The sequence below is a fragment of the Syzygium oleosum genome, unplaced genomic scaffold (genome assembly GCF_021117445.2).
Source record: "Syzygium oleosum isolate NSW1041296 unplaced genomic scaffold, Sole_v2.1 Sole_v2.07, whole genome shotgun sequence".
NCBI classification, from domain to species: domain Eukaryota; kingdom Viridiplantae; phylum Streptophyta; class Magnoliopsida; order Myrtales; family Myrtaceae; genus Syzygium; species Syzygium oleosum.
Genome location: NW_026607491.1, coordinates 8,040,340 through 8,054,566, shown reverse-complemented (window position 1 = coordinate 8,054,566; position 14,227 = coordinate 8,040,340). Strand labels below are relative to the sequence as shown.

Below are 14,227 nucleotides of genomic sequence, written 5' to 3'. Positions count from 1 at the left end.
CTAAGTAAATGTTTAACTCGAAAGAGACCTTTATGTATGTATATTAATCTCACGGAAATTTTGGATGTATATTTTTAACGTTTTATTTCAATTTTGTTTTACAAACAAAGTGGGGGATTGTTGGTAGTTTGTTTGTAAAACAAACAATGAGGTGCCTTGTCCCACATCGAAAGGATGTGAGTGCGCACGTGGACGAGATTTGGCACTAATCAACGATCATTTTTTATTTATTTATTAAATTTCGAATTTATTATTATAAAATAACTGTTTTGTCCTATTGAAACAATATGATTGTTCACAATAGAGTGGCGGTTATTTTTTAATAATTTAATTCCGAATTTCATATATCTTTTTTAACGTGACTTTTGATTTCGTATCAATTCACCATACATCTTTTCAATGAAGGGACGCCTTTGTTCGAAATGGTGTGATTAGTGAGTCGGTTTTTTGCATAGTTGAATATCAAGTCTCTTCATTCGGAATTTAGAGATACTTTTTCATTCAGAAAACTGCGGCCATCTTTTCTAATTGTTTCCTAGAGAGACCCTGGAGATATACCGAAATTGCTATTCGATATTCTCAATCGAGACTTTGTTGTATACTGGAAGAAATTTGTCAGTGACCATTAGCAACTTCGTGGGGCAAATAATTCCTTAAAGAAAGTGATATCACGCCTCAAAGTCTGACTTCATTGTTCTTCCCGATTCACGTTGATATTTTTCCAACACACCTGACGTTCCCAGCTTTGCCCGGTGGTTCGTCGCGGTGATTCCAGTCCAATCCAGCGAGTTCCAACAGCCACCGCGGTCCATACCAGCCACCGGGCGTACTCCACAGCTTTCCCAGATCAGTACCGGCAAAACTTTAGCGATTTCATCCACCCAACAAGCTCCAGTTGTCTTGGCGACACACCGGTCCATGTCAGTGGTGTTGGTCCAGTCCGGTGAGCAGCTCCGAAAACACCACCAATCCAGCACTATCAATCGCGGGTCTAGCAATCCATACACCTCCTCTGCATTTAACTTTGGCTTGCAGGTTCTCGGGCTTGGCTGTGTAAAATTTGCACACCAACACAGCAACCCCCGACGTCCTCTGCTGTCTATGCCCTACTTCCACCACCTCTCCGCTATCGCTTCTGTTCTCAGTTCTGTTTTGCAGGTTTCCCGAGACCTACTCATAGACGGGAACCGAGATCACACCGTGAACATCACCACTACAAGTCTTCATCGCGAGCCGCAGCAGAAAGAGCACATCGGTCATCGTTCTTGTCGCACCGTGAGCTACTCACAGCGAAGCCACGAGTCCGCTCCTGTCGAACTTGATCTATATTTTCAAGTTTCCTGTGTCTGAGAAGAACAATCGTTGCTGCTTTGGTTTTGATTCCCATCGTGAACCAGCACCACCGGCCACCACCTCGAGTCACTCTGCCGGTCGCGCTTTGGAAGCGAATCATCCGAGCTAGGTAATTTTCCTGAACCGAATTTGTTCTCAATATTTTATTACCCGAATTGGATTATTTGACCCTAATCTTGATTTGCTTGAGATTTTTAGGCATATCCTTTTAATTAGGAAATTTTCCTAATTTGATAACTTGCGTAGATCGACAATCCAATCTCATGCTTGAGATACAATTCTCAACCGCACGAAAAATCAACCACGGAAAATCAGCCAATTCAATCCTCGTGCCGGAGGATACGATTTGCCAGTTTTATTTGTCTCCAAATTTGAGTTGATTAGAATATTTGATGATATCTTTGCTAGATTTTATTTCCTATTAAAAAAAAGCCAAAAAGATGGCATGGTAGTTTTGGATACATTTTATAGATAACTTTAGATAGCGTCATGTTAAGATTAATTATAATAGATTTACATCTTAATCTAGATAGTCGATGGAGGATTGCCACGGCTCCGGTGCGTGGAGTATGGGGGTAGGGGTAGGGGTAAGGGTGAGCATGGTTCTAGGGTGGAATCTAGAACCTGAAACCTGCGGATTTCAAGTTCCAATGTATGCAGGATAGATTCGAGAATCCAAAAATTGGGGAATCTGTTTCGATAGGTAAGTTCCGGATTGTAGGTTAGTGGAATTTGGAATCTGGAACTTGAAACCTTAAACAAGTTTTTTGTGTTTTTTCTTGATTTATGTTTTCGCGTGATCTTGCGGTGTTCCATGGCGTTAGATGATAAGTGTATAATCTGGAACCACTAATTTGAGCTTTCATGTTATGACTTGTTAATATTTCATATTCTTTGTGTGTCTAATTATAAATTGTGGTCAATGGACCATAACAGCAAGTTGTGGTCATTAAATAAGTTTTTTTGATGTCAAGAAAAAAACTAGGGAAAAAAGGTGAATGTAGCATTGAAATTGGCCGGTTCGAGAGGTTGGATAGAGAGAGAGAGAGCCAGGAGATATGGAAGCTGAGAGAGGTTTCCGTAGGACCCTGATCCTTTGCATCATCATGGGAACCCTCCCAAGAAATGTTGCACTCCATAGCCAATTGCACCCACGCAAAACCCTAGCTCTACATACAAGAGATGTCGGGATGCTTTGTCCCTCTTTTGGGGTGTTTAAGGAAAGAAATCTTGGCTCCACTTCTTTAGTTTTATCGATCGCATAAACTGGTTTTCACCCGCAGTGTTACCGTGCTATAACATATAATACGTTTTACCGTGCTTCATTTTTTGTGCATATACACGTGATCATACCATCTTCTTATCAATATAAAAGCAATTTACTTCACTGCGCAGAACCGAACGGCATCGAACAAATGATATGTGATGTGAAGCGGAGTTAATTGGAGATCCGGACCCTAAAGAAGTGCGGGTAAAAGATCCCTGCCCAGACAGAACGAGGGACAAATTAATGTGCGTACTTATATAATCGGGTGAAAACGTATTATAATCTCGTAAAAGATCCCTGCCCAAAAAATGAAGTGGTACCGCAGTGTTACCGTGCTATAACATATAATCGCACATTATATAATCGATCCACATTATATAATGTGCGTACTTAATTTACAAGATCCCTGCCCAGACAGAATGATATAGAAAACGTGACATCTCTATCAAATAGCTTGAACATACGACGTCGGAAGTAGATGCTCTAAGAGGACGACCTCAAATGTGTTCGGTGAAAATGAGAATAATTTTTGGTATGTAACAGCTTTTGTAAACATATGTAAAAAGAGAAAATATCTGGTGCTGCTTTTGATCTAATTGTAGGTACCCAGATCCCATTATCGCTGGAGTCCAGCAACATGAGAATAATATCGTAGGTTGGCAAGGTTTCTTTTACATAAAATTGAGATGTCTAAGTACTATGGGAAAAGTGTCGGAAAAATCTTAAACTTATTACATTTATGTCAATTTAATCCTAAACTGTTTAATGGTGACAATTTAGTCCTAAACCTTTTGACTTCGTGTCAATTTAGTTCTTCCGGCTAATTTTGGATGGATATTGCTAGCGTGGACGTCGATCAGCCTACATGGCACCGTTGGTGCTGACGTGGATAATTTTTAATAATTTTTTAAATTATTTTTTCTATTTTTTCCCTTTATTCTTCCTTTTACCGGTGACTGGCCATTGGCCATGGTCGGGCCGACTGGCCTCGCCTGGGCGAGGGTCGCCCTTGCTCGCCATAGGTGAGGCTCGATCAAGCAAGGGTGAGCCTCGGCGAGGGGGCGAGGGCCCCCTCGCCGAGCGTCGCCTTCGCCAGGCAATGTCAGCGAGTCCATTGGCGGAGTAGCTGTTGAAGCTGGGACACATCGCGAGCTGCTTGAGGCTTTCAGGTTTGTTCAACATCATCTTCCCCTTGCGTGTCCAAAGTGTTGCGTTCTGATTCGAGATGCTTCGGCTTTTGCTTTGAGGGTCAGCCTCGCCCAGGCTAGATTCGACGAGGCCGCCTTGACTTGGGCAAGGGGAGCCCTTGTTGAGGCTGGCGAGGGCCTTGCCCGGCCTCGCTTGTGGCAGGCAACGGCGACTCTCGCCTAGGCGAGGCTGGCTCGCTCGGCCATCACTTGGGGCTAGTGATGGTCGGCGGCCGGTCATCAGCAAACAAAAGAAGAAAGAGAAAAAAGAAAAGAAAGAAAAAAGATTAAAAATCAAAAAAATATTACAATATATTTAAATATTGTTCATATCAGCACCGGTGGTGTGACGTAGGTCAGTCTGCATTCACATCAGCAATATTATGCCAAAATTAGCCGAAGGACTAAATTGGCACTAAATAAAAATTTTTAAGACTAAATTATTGCAATTAAAAGGTTTAAGACTAAATTAGCATCAATGCAATAGGTTTAAAACTTTTATGACACTTTCTCTTGTGTATTATGATAGATTTTTACCGACCGTTCAATATAACCTATGTATTCAATTACTATTTACAATTCAATGATATGATTCCAGTCTAGTTAAGTCAGCACTTGAATCTAGTATACGAAAGAATATAATGTTGCGATGAATAACAATTAGAAGCTCCAATTAGAACGCAAAAGTAGAGAGAAATTATCTTTTTTTTAAAAATGAGCTCCTAATCATGAAAAAGCAAGGAGCTTATAACAAAAGTCAGACCGGAAAATCACCTTTTTTCTGCAACAGCATCTTCTCCAGCCAACCATATGAAGCATATGCAGAAGAAGATCCCATCACTCAATCACACTCCCAAGTGTCCTGTAAATAGCCATTTATTACGTCACAATCTTCCAAACGTCTGAACCCTCCCATCTTTTTATCTTCAAAACTCATCTTCAATTTTTCGATTACAAATTGTGTCCTCTCGTGTTATCCACTCATCACTGTAAAAAGTGATCAGAACGCGTGTTACATGAGCATTAATATTGGTCACTCATGTCGTATCAGCACATAAAATGCTATTTTGTGCTATACAATCTATCTTGATGTACTCTAAATCTAACAAATTAGATTGATCACCCTTTGAAAATTTGCAAAATTTCTTGATGAATGTTAAAAGGCAAAGTTTTTTTTTTTTTCGTAATATATGAACTGTAGTTGATTCCCTAAAAAAGGAGGCCAGAAAAAAACCTTTCTCGTCAAAGTGTCTGAAAAGGGTGGCTTGCTCTGCTCTGCTGAAGATCCTTTTACCATCAAGGAGATCAAAGACCATCATCATCAGCAGCAGCAGCAGCCTCCAACTTGTCAAAACGAAGAGAAAAGAAAATGACCATCAAATCGATACCGCCACAAAGATGTCACAGCAAAAATTGGGGATCGAATCACCCGGTTGACTGTAAAGCGCAAAGTCATAGGATCGTACGGTCTGTATTTGACAACGAGCTGCGATCACATTCCATCCATCCCCTCCGGCACCGACGACGTCACAGCATTTGTTACCAGGTGGGTGTCACAGCTTGCCGAGCTGTGCTTCAATGAGACCCACCCCGAGGAGTGACGGGGCTGTGACGTGAGGGCCAGTACTCGAAAGCGGCGCCGTCGCCACAGTGGCCACATCATAGCACGTTGCATGTCAACACAGTCAAATCTTGAGTCTCTCTCTCTCTCTCTCTCTCTCTCTCTCTCTCTCCAAATCTAAGAGTTCAGCCAGTCTCAAATCATATCTCCAGAAATGGCTGCATGGGCAATCATTTGAGAGCATCTTGCTGGCAAAGCTTGCCATAACTTCTCTATATATTTGCAGGAGCATGTCTCTGCTTAACCCCACAGCTTCACCTTCCTTCTGATACCTCTGTGAAGGCTTTTCTCTGTGCAGGGGATCATGGCTTCCAATTCTAAGCTTGGCCTCGTTGTTGTTGTAGTCACCCTCTGCGTGCTCCTTCTAATAGCAGCGGCTTCTGGTCAGTTAGCGGTTATTCTCTGCATGTGTGTTTTTGTGGGAACCATTTTTCATCGTTAACGTTCTTGCAGATTGCGAAGCAGGACGTCATGGGCGCTTAAATGCAATGGCTGGGAGTTTCCTGAAGAAGGACAGCAGAAAGGTGAGAGCTTTCACTTGTTCAGTGTTGTTAGCGTTGAATGAACAAATCGGTAAAGAAATGCATAGTATAATGTGTTGGGCTTTCTTACAGATACTGCGGGCTTTTGAGAAATATGGAGGGAGCAAGATCGCCAATGGAGAGTTGAGGGGGGTCCCTTCAGGCCCTGATCCACTGCACCACCATAAGGGCAGTCCTCAAAGGCCACAGACTCCTTGAAAAACCCTTAGCTAGCTCCTTGTATCAGCAACACTTTCTTCAGACTCGTGTATTTTTGAGATACTGATGTGTCATCTGTTAGCTAGTGCTTAAATATAGCCTTATCCTCAAATAGCCAATAGATAATTAAGGGAAAGTAACTTTTCTGTTTGGACGAGAAGATGAAGAAGTTAGTGTATTATGGGTTGTCTGTGGTTCCTTTGTGTTTTACCTTGTTTGGGAAAGTATGAACATGTGTTGATGTTAGTCAAAATTTCGTTAAATTGTTTGCAGATGAGTACATGGTGCATATTTCGGAGTTAACCCTTTTCAGTAATACCAGGGAAAAAGGGTGACGTAAGTGTGTGAGTACTGCAATAACTAACCTTGAGCTGCTGCAGAGAGAAGATAAGGGGAGGGGAGAGATGTGACATTAATGATGATGTAGATAGTGATAGGCCGTAGAGTGAAAGCACTCATTACAAACAGAGGATCAACAGATAATTTATCCAAGTAAAATTGACCTTTGCTTCTGGTTTACTTTTTGAAAAAAAATCGCTAACCGGTACTCATTTCTGATTGAAAATCTTGACTTGATGGGCGAAACTCGAGTACTAACTGAGAATTGTTCTCTAAACTAGTATTCATTTATGCAGTTCCCACAAATAAGCCACCATCCTTATCAGGCACAAAGCTTTAATTATCCAAGTAGCCAATGTTATCAAGTGAAGAAACTACAAAGGACGGTTATTTTCACACGGACATAGTCAAATCTCAAAACAAATTGCTTGTTCCTCCCCGTTACATATAGATGCTTTCACATATCCATTACTTAAATTCTACTTCAGTCCAAAAGAAATTGAGGAGATTGCTACTCTTATTGATTAGGATAATTGCTACACTTCGTATAACAATTAAAGATACAAATATGGTCTCCAACAGAGTTAAAGAAACATTTATCAATCGTTCTCATATAATTCTTTTGCAATGATCGGAGGTGCATACCATACTTTCATAGCAGATGACAAAAGATCTAGCATCTGGTATATGCACTCGGCCTCAGGATGCGATTTATCACCAGCCACAAAATCATGATTAATACTACCAATCTCGATCGAGCTAAATCCTGGTGTCTTTTGGATACCAAGCGTCTTCATTTTCCTCCTGATCTTATTCGCACCATCCCAGCTTCTATCTGCAGCATATATATTCGCGAGGAGCACATAATTCGAGTCAGAATCAGGGTCTGGATCAACTGCATACTTTGCCAACCTTTCCGCTAACTTGACGTCCTCATGAGTCCTGCAAGCAGCCAACAAAGATCCCAACACAACATCGTTTGGTTTCATGGGCATATTTTCTATGACATTTAGCGCATCCTCCAACCTGCCTGCACGACTATAGAGATCCACCAAGCAACCATAGTGCTCAATTCTGGGCTCAATTCTATGAACATTCTTCATGATATGAAAGTACCCTAGTCCTTCATCAACTAAACCAGCATGACTACAAGCAGTGATTGCTCCTGTGAAACTAACTCCGTCGGGCTTGAATCCTTCCTCCTGCATTTTGTTAAATAACTCCAGAGCCATCTCAGCATGCCCATTGGCCGCGAACCCCGCAATTATAGTGTTCCAGGACACGAGAGTTCTCTTTGGCATTTTCTCAAATATCAGGTGAGCATACTCAATACACCCGCACCGGGAATACATGTCCATTAGGGAGTTGCATACCCTTATACTTTCCTTGAAGTCTTGCTTCATGACAAACCTATGTATCCACAAGCCCAAACCAAGCGTCGCCAAGTTGGCGCACGCAGATATTGTGCCTATAACCGTGACGAAATCAGGCCGCACCCCAGATAGTTGCATCTCGCGAAACAACTCCAACGCTTTGTCGAAATGACCAGTCCTGACAAACCCATTAATCAGAACAGTCCACGTTACAGCATCTCTGTGTGGCATTTTGTCGAACAGGTCTATCGCCTCCCGCATCTCACCCTTCTTCACATAGCCATCCATCATCGTATTCCAAGTAACAGAATTCCTCACCCCCATCCGATCAAAAACCATCCTGGCCGACTCCACGCGATCCATCTTCGCGTACATGTTAAGGACAGCCGTGGCCACCATCACGTTTTCCGCGACCAACCCCAGCTTCCGAGCATACCCGTGAAGCGAAGCTCCGAGGAACTCGCTGCCGGACGGGAAACCAGCGCAACCCGAGAGCAGCGTGACGATCGTGACGTGGTTGGGCTCCACCCCGGACCGCATCATCTCGGTAAAGACTCCAACCGCTTCGGCTAGCCTGCCGTCTCGAGCGCAGCGAGCGATGGAAGCAGTCCATGAGACGGTGGGGTCAAGGGATCGAGCGGGCTTGTCGAAGGAGAGGCCGTGCCTTGTCGCGGCGTGCGTCGGCTTCGGAGGCTGCGGCGGTTGGTGGAGCTTGGTGGAAGCAGCGACGGCGGGGAAGGCGGGAAGGCTCATGCTAAGTTCAAATTACCGTTTCATAGAAGAGAGGGGGTTGGTGGGTTCCGGCGTTGTTCATTTGGCTCTTTATAACGTTAGAGGCTGATTTTCCTTTCCTTTTTAATTTTTTTCAATTTTTTTGTATAATGGGTTTCACTATCTAAATCAAGTTAAAAAATATAATCATGTTATGATATAATACACTGAAAACTATGATCAATAAATTTATAAATTATTCTTAATATTCATATAATCAAGGGTATTCTTTCATTTACTTGAATTCTAAACGAAATGGACAATTTACACTAGCTATAAAAAGAGCATACATATCTATGTATCAAGAGAAACGAATTTTTATCTCTCACAGAGTTTGCGTAAAATTTTGATCACACAACATAATTTTGCTTATAAAAGCTAATCTGGATAAATGACGTGCATACTTTGCATAAAGAAAACTTTATGCAGGTTGTGTACGGACCGATAAATATTTACATCGTCTCAATTGCTTAATCATCGCGTTGTCAAAAGTCTATTTTGGTGCTTGTCCTACCGCTACATTTAACAAAGAGCAACAAACGGGATTAAATTAGTAAAATTGAATTGTTAACAAGAGCTCCGTTGCACTAATAAAGCATTATAGACTAATAAAAGTTTCTAGTCAAAGCTTGTCCCTCGAGAAATCATATAGTAGCAAAATAAAAAATAAAAAATGAGCAAATAGAAAAAGAATCTACAATTTACATCAAAAGAATTATCTTGTTTAGAATCTGTTCTCTCATTTGCAAAGAGCAATTCCTTCTTCCCATTCACTAGAACAAAAGAAGAGTTCCTTCCAGCAAAGTGAAGCACGTGCCTCTTAGCCCCTATCTACAAGTAGTTTGAATAAACAGAAGAATCTCATTCAACACCATCCAACATTTTCCCAATGCTGACATATATTTAGGCAAGATCATGCCATGTTCACGGATGAACAGTTGATTCGAGAGTCGGCGTCGAACTATCAGAACTTGGAAAGGCTGTTGGGACAGGGAGGCAGCGGCGAGAATGCGAACGCGAATTGCGGCGGAAAACCATCAGGTAAAACATTGAATAACAATGCCAGTTCTTCAGACATTTCACTAAGTACAGATGCTGCAACAGATGAGGCTTAATGACATAACTTCGACACAATAACAACTTGAAAAAGCATATTTGTAACTAATCGGATTGACGCGACACAAGGAATCATTCTCAGAAGGAATTTAACCGTGAGAAACCGGTAACCAAGACCATGTATAGTAAGAGAACAGATAGAGAGTCCGTTATTTACAGTAATCAAACCACCTTGTTCATCGCCCATCAGCTGAAGTGAAGGACTCGGCAAATCCAGCGGGCTTAGCGGGGATGCTCCCCGAGCTGTCCCCTAGAGTTCCGATGCTCGACCCTTTGCTTTCCGCCTCCTGCCACACTTTCAACAACTCGGGAAGCGGCACGTTGTAATCGATTCCTGAAGTGTCCTCCAGCTCGTCGCTCATCGGCTTCCATCGGTCGACTAGCGGGACCAGCACATTGACCACGTGGCTCATGTCGGGCCGATGGTGAGGCTCTCTAGCAGTGCAGTGTCCGGCAAGTTCGGCCACAATGGAGATGCTCTCGAGAGCTTCTTCGGTTTCGTTGGCTGCTGGGTCAAGGGCTGCTACGAACTTCTCCTTGCTAGATCTGATTCGCCAGAACCACTCGGCCAGATACCTGCTTTCCTCCGAGCGCTCCTCGTCGAGTGCTGTAAGTCCGGTCAGAAGCTCCATTAGTACCACACCGTAGCTGTAGACATCGACTTTTGTTGTGATCTTTCCCATAACTGAAACCAAAAAGAAAATGAGAGTAAGCTCGTGTACCCATTAGCTGTGAAAGCAATCTTGAGATGATTTTACATCAATCAAAATGATCAACTTGTAGCCGAGATTGCCATGAAATGATTTGACATTAGTTCAAGTGAACACGTTCCTCTGAGGCAATGTAAACAAGAATGAGAGATTCAAGCAATAGTTCCCTACCAGCATATTCAGGTGCGAGATACCCAAAAGTCCCAGCGAGCTGGGTCGCAAAAGACCTCTCTCCATCAGGAGCGAGTTTAACCAATCCAAAATCCGAGACCTTCGCTCGGAAGTCATCGCCTAGAAGAATATTCGAAGACTTCAGATCTCTGTGTATGAACGTGTGCTGGGCCAGGCTGTGCAGATACTCTATCCCTCGGGCCACATCCAAAGCGATCATAAATCTCTTCCTCCATGTAAGAGGCTCCAATCGGTTCGCCTTCCAGTGAAAAAGATGCCGACTAAGAGCTCCCTGCGGCATGTACTCGTACACCAGAAGCCTCTCACTTCCTTCGATAGAGTAACCCAAAAGAGACACCAAATGCCGGTGCCGAACTTTGGACAGCACGGCGATCTCAGATCGGAACTCGTCCAATGCTTTACTGCAGATCAGATTAGATTCCATCCTCTTGACAGCAATTTCAGTCCCATCACATAGCTCTCCCTTATAAACCGTCCCGAAGCCACCTCGTCCGAGCTCGTTTTCAGGTGCAAAATTTTTCGTCACCTTGCGTAGGTCTTGGACAGATATGCCGAGATTTCCGACCTCAATTGAACGTGAATTTTCCGTTCCGTTACTGAGTGTGCTCAAGGAGCTGGTCCCGGAATGGGTGAACAAGCTTGTCTTGGTATTATTAGAAAATTTAATCTTGAATTTATTCTCCAGACCTGAAGTTTCTCTAGGATGAACGACAGTGGAACTCGGAGCCTCGGACACATCTTTCCTCTTCTTGCGGCAACAGATGAAGAGAATAATCATGAGAAGGACAAACGTGAGGATTAGAGTAGGAACCAACAAAAGGATTTTGACTTTTTTGGTTCCTTTGGGTGGAGATTGCGCTCGACTAGAGCTTGACCCGGCAATTGTGGAAGGTGAGATCTCAGGTTTCGGTGGAGATGGAGAGTTTTCTGGCAATGGGCTGCTATTGGGAGGCGGTGACACAGCGGGTGTGGTTTTATTGCGGACCAGGAGAGGGTTTCGATTAATGATGACCTTCACTCCATTGCGGAACATGGGCAATGGTGGATCAAGATTGTTCCCGCTCAAGTCCAACAACCTCAAAGACTTCAACTCAGTATAGTTTTCGGGGACTCTGCCATGTATGTTGTTGTCTCCGAGCCTAATTTCGAGCAACGAATCTAAGTTTGCAACGGAAGCACTCAGAGTGCCGTTGAGGTTATGCCTCGGCAAATTCAAAATGGATGCTTTCGACTTTGAATTGCAGCTCAATCCGAACCAGGGCCCTTCACATGGACTATTCCCGGACCAACGAGTAACAAGACTCTCAGGATACTCAACACCCCCAAGAAAATCCAAGAGTGCATTAACTTCAGGGGCACATTGCATCCCAGGTTCGGGTAGACAAAAGAAATTGGAATCATAAGTAACATTGCGTACCTTAAATTTTGGGATCGGACCCATGAACAGATTGTTGTTCAAGTCAAGTTTCTCCAGCTCCATAATGGCCAAGCTTTCGGGAATTAGACCAACAAGTTTGTTCCTGTTGAGATTGAGGTCCTTCAGAGAAGTCAGAGCTCCAATGTTCTCCGGAACCGTGCCGGTGAACTGGTTTCCGTGAAGCCACAACTGCGTGAGGGACGCCATCGAAGCAATCACATCAATTTTACCGCCAATGCCGCCGTCATTTTGGTCGTTCAACCACAAAATCTGCAGCATAGATTGACCGAAACTCCCAGGAAGCTCACCGGACAGATTGTTATACGAAAGCTTCAGCACCGTTAGGGACGGCATCGCCCCTAAAAACTCCGGCAGCGGGCCGACCAAGTTGCAATTCATCAGGGAGAGATTCGTCAACTGAACAGATTTCGTCAATTCAACCGGAACAGACCATCCAGAACTCATATTCAAGGGGTTATAATCCAAGGCCAACACCTGCAAACTGGTTAGGCCATCAAAAAAATCCGTGGGGATCGCCTCGAAGCCATTGTAATCCAAATAAGCATATTGCAGCTCCGTCAATCCGCTAAAACTGGGCAATGCCCCAGACAAACTGTTCCTCTGGAGGCCTAAGTTGGAGAGCATTGAAAGCTGATTAAAACTTGGAGGCAATTCGCCTTTCAGACCCAACCCTTTGGCCTGTATTTGGGTGACTCTTTCGCCAGAACAGTAGACATAGGGCCATTTGGGAGGGCCACAAGGGTCATCCCCATCAATTGGCCACTCAAGGAGCTCTGGGTTCTCCAACCCTTCTCTGAAATCATTGAGGACTTTGAGGTCATTAGGGTCGGTGACACCGCACGCCAGTGTAATCAGGCTCAAATGCAAGGCAATGCACAGGTCTCTCCTAATATCAACCATCTTCCCCGGCTAAAGAAAACCATCAAGAATCTAACAGAGACAACATAGCCATAGTACAGCTTCAAAAGCGCAGATGGGCTGAGACAAAACCCCCAGAAAGAAAAAGAAACAGGAAAGAAGGAACAAAATGAGGAAGAAGAACCGAAGCCGAGGACGAGGAAGCACCCTATGTAACAAAAAGGGACAATTTCTCTCGGGAAAATGTCTAAGAATCGTACTGTAACAAACGAAGTCAGATCAAAAGCAAAAACGAAAGAAATGGGGTCTCCAAGCTGAGTAAAAAGACAGTCGCTCAAGATCAATCTTTTCGCTTTGGAAGATTTTATCCATTTCTTGGCACCTGACACCCCCAAGTTAAGGGGAACAGTCCCCCATGACTGACTCTCTCTCTTTCTCTCTCTTCTCAGTTTTCGAATTATTACTTTTTTCACGTGGAAGTATTACTGCCTTTTTTCACGTAAAGCTTTGATTAGCAGGCCTGTGACCGACAGTGATGATGGTGAAGCAATCGTATGGTTTGGAAGCATGAGAGAGCACATGTTCTTCTTTGGCGGCAGAGTCATGGACCATCTTGGGTACCCCTACAGAGAAAAATGAAATCTTGGCACGAAATCAATTAATTTTCTCAGGGGTCCCGCACTAGGGTTGGCTATGATGCCGGCTAATTAAGGGAAGCTGGGGGATTCTCCGCTGATTTCGGTGGGGGGTAGTACACAACACGCGGAAAATTTCATGCTTTTTGGCACATAACTCGTAAAGTTCCCATCTTTACAAAGCCTCGGCTCATCGAGCTAGGGGATGCTGCAACAACTGCTGCATTGTCTTGCTAGAGGTTACATCCTGGTCGCCACGAGCTCATTCCACATCCCTTTGTCATTCTCACCTGAATATCATCATCTTCTTCTTCTCTTTTCTTTTTAATGGCACTGTTAGCTTCATGGGACCTTTGCATCTTGCGTCAAAACCAGATAAAACCGAGTCATTTCCTCACTATAAACATTCTTAACGAATTGGCTGATCCTTTTTTTGTCAGATCGATATGTAGACGAGGGCAAGCACGAAACACGAAGGATTCCCGTACTTTGTTTGATCCATGTCACAGGCTAAGGAAGTCGGCATAACCATTAGGACTAGACGTTAATCATCGCTTCCTATGTGTAAACCTATGTATGGACACTCGCATGTGGATCCATTCAAGAGATCTTGCATTAGCTTCCTGT

At 43.5% G+C, this 14,227-nt stretch overlaps 2 protein-coding genes across 2 annotated transcripts; both read right to left on the bottom strand.

The window, feature by feature from the left end:
• Positions 1-6,913: 6,913 nt before the first annotated feature.
• LOC115677478 (pentatricopeptide repeat-containing protein At1g05750, chloroplastic) lies at positions 6,914-8,696 on the bottom strand. The gene has a single exon (XM_030600658.2). The coding sequence runs from the start codon at positions 8,631-8,633 to the stop codon at positions 7,107-7,109; it is 1,527 nt and encodes a 508-aa protein (XP_030456518.1). The 5' UTR covers positions 8,634-8,696; the 3' UTR covers positions 6,914-7,106.
• A 976-nt stretch (positions 8,697-9,672) lies between these two features.
• Positions 9,673-14,056, bottom strand: LOC115677467 (receptor protein kinase TMK1-like). Its single transcript, XM_030600647.2, has 2 exons — positions 10,649-14,056; positions 9,673-10,452 (listed from the first exon to the last, which is right to left on the bottom strand). Exons 1-2 carry the CDS (start codon positions 13,005-13,007, stop codon positions 9,944-9,946), a joined length of 2,868 nt encoding a protein of 955 aa, XP_030456507.1. The 5' UTR covers positions 13,008-14,056; the 3' UTR covers positions 9,673-9,943.
• Positions 14,057-14,227: the final 171 nt, after the last annotated feature.

Bases quoted from the DNA above. Each gene is read 5' to 3' on its own strand.
- LOC115677467 (XM_030600647.2), bottom strand. From the start codon at position 13,007: ATGGTTGATATTAGGAGAGACCTGTGCATTGCCTTGCATTTGAGCCTG. The intron at 10,453-10,648 runs GTAGGGAACTAT...TTTTGGTTTCAG, and splicing joins TCTCGCACCTGAATATGCTG to TTATGGGAAAGATCACAACA.
- LOC115677478 (XM_030600658.2), bottom strand. From the start codon at position 8,633: ATGAGCCTTCCCGCCTTCCCCGCCGTCGCTGCTTCCACCAAGCTCCAC.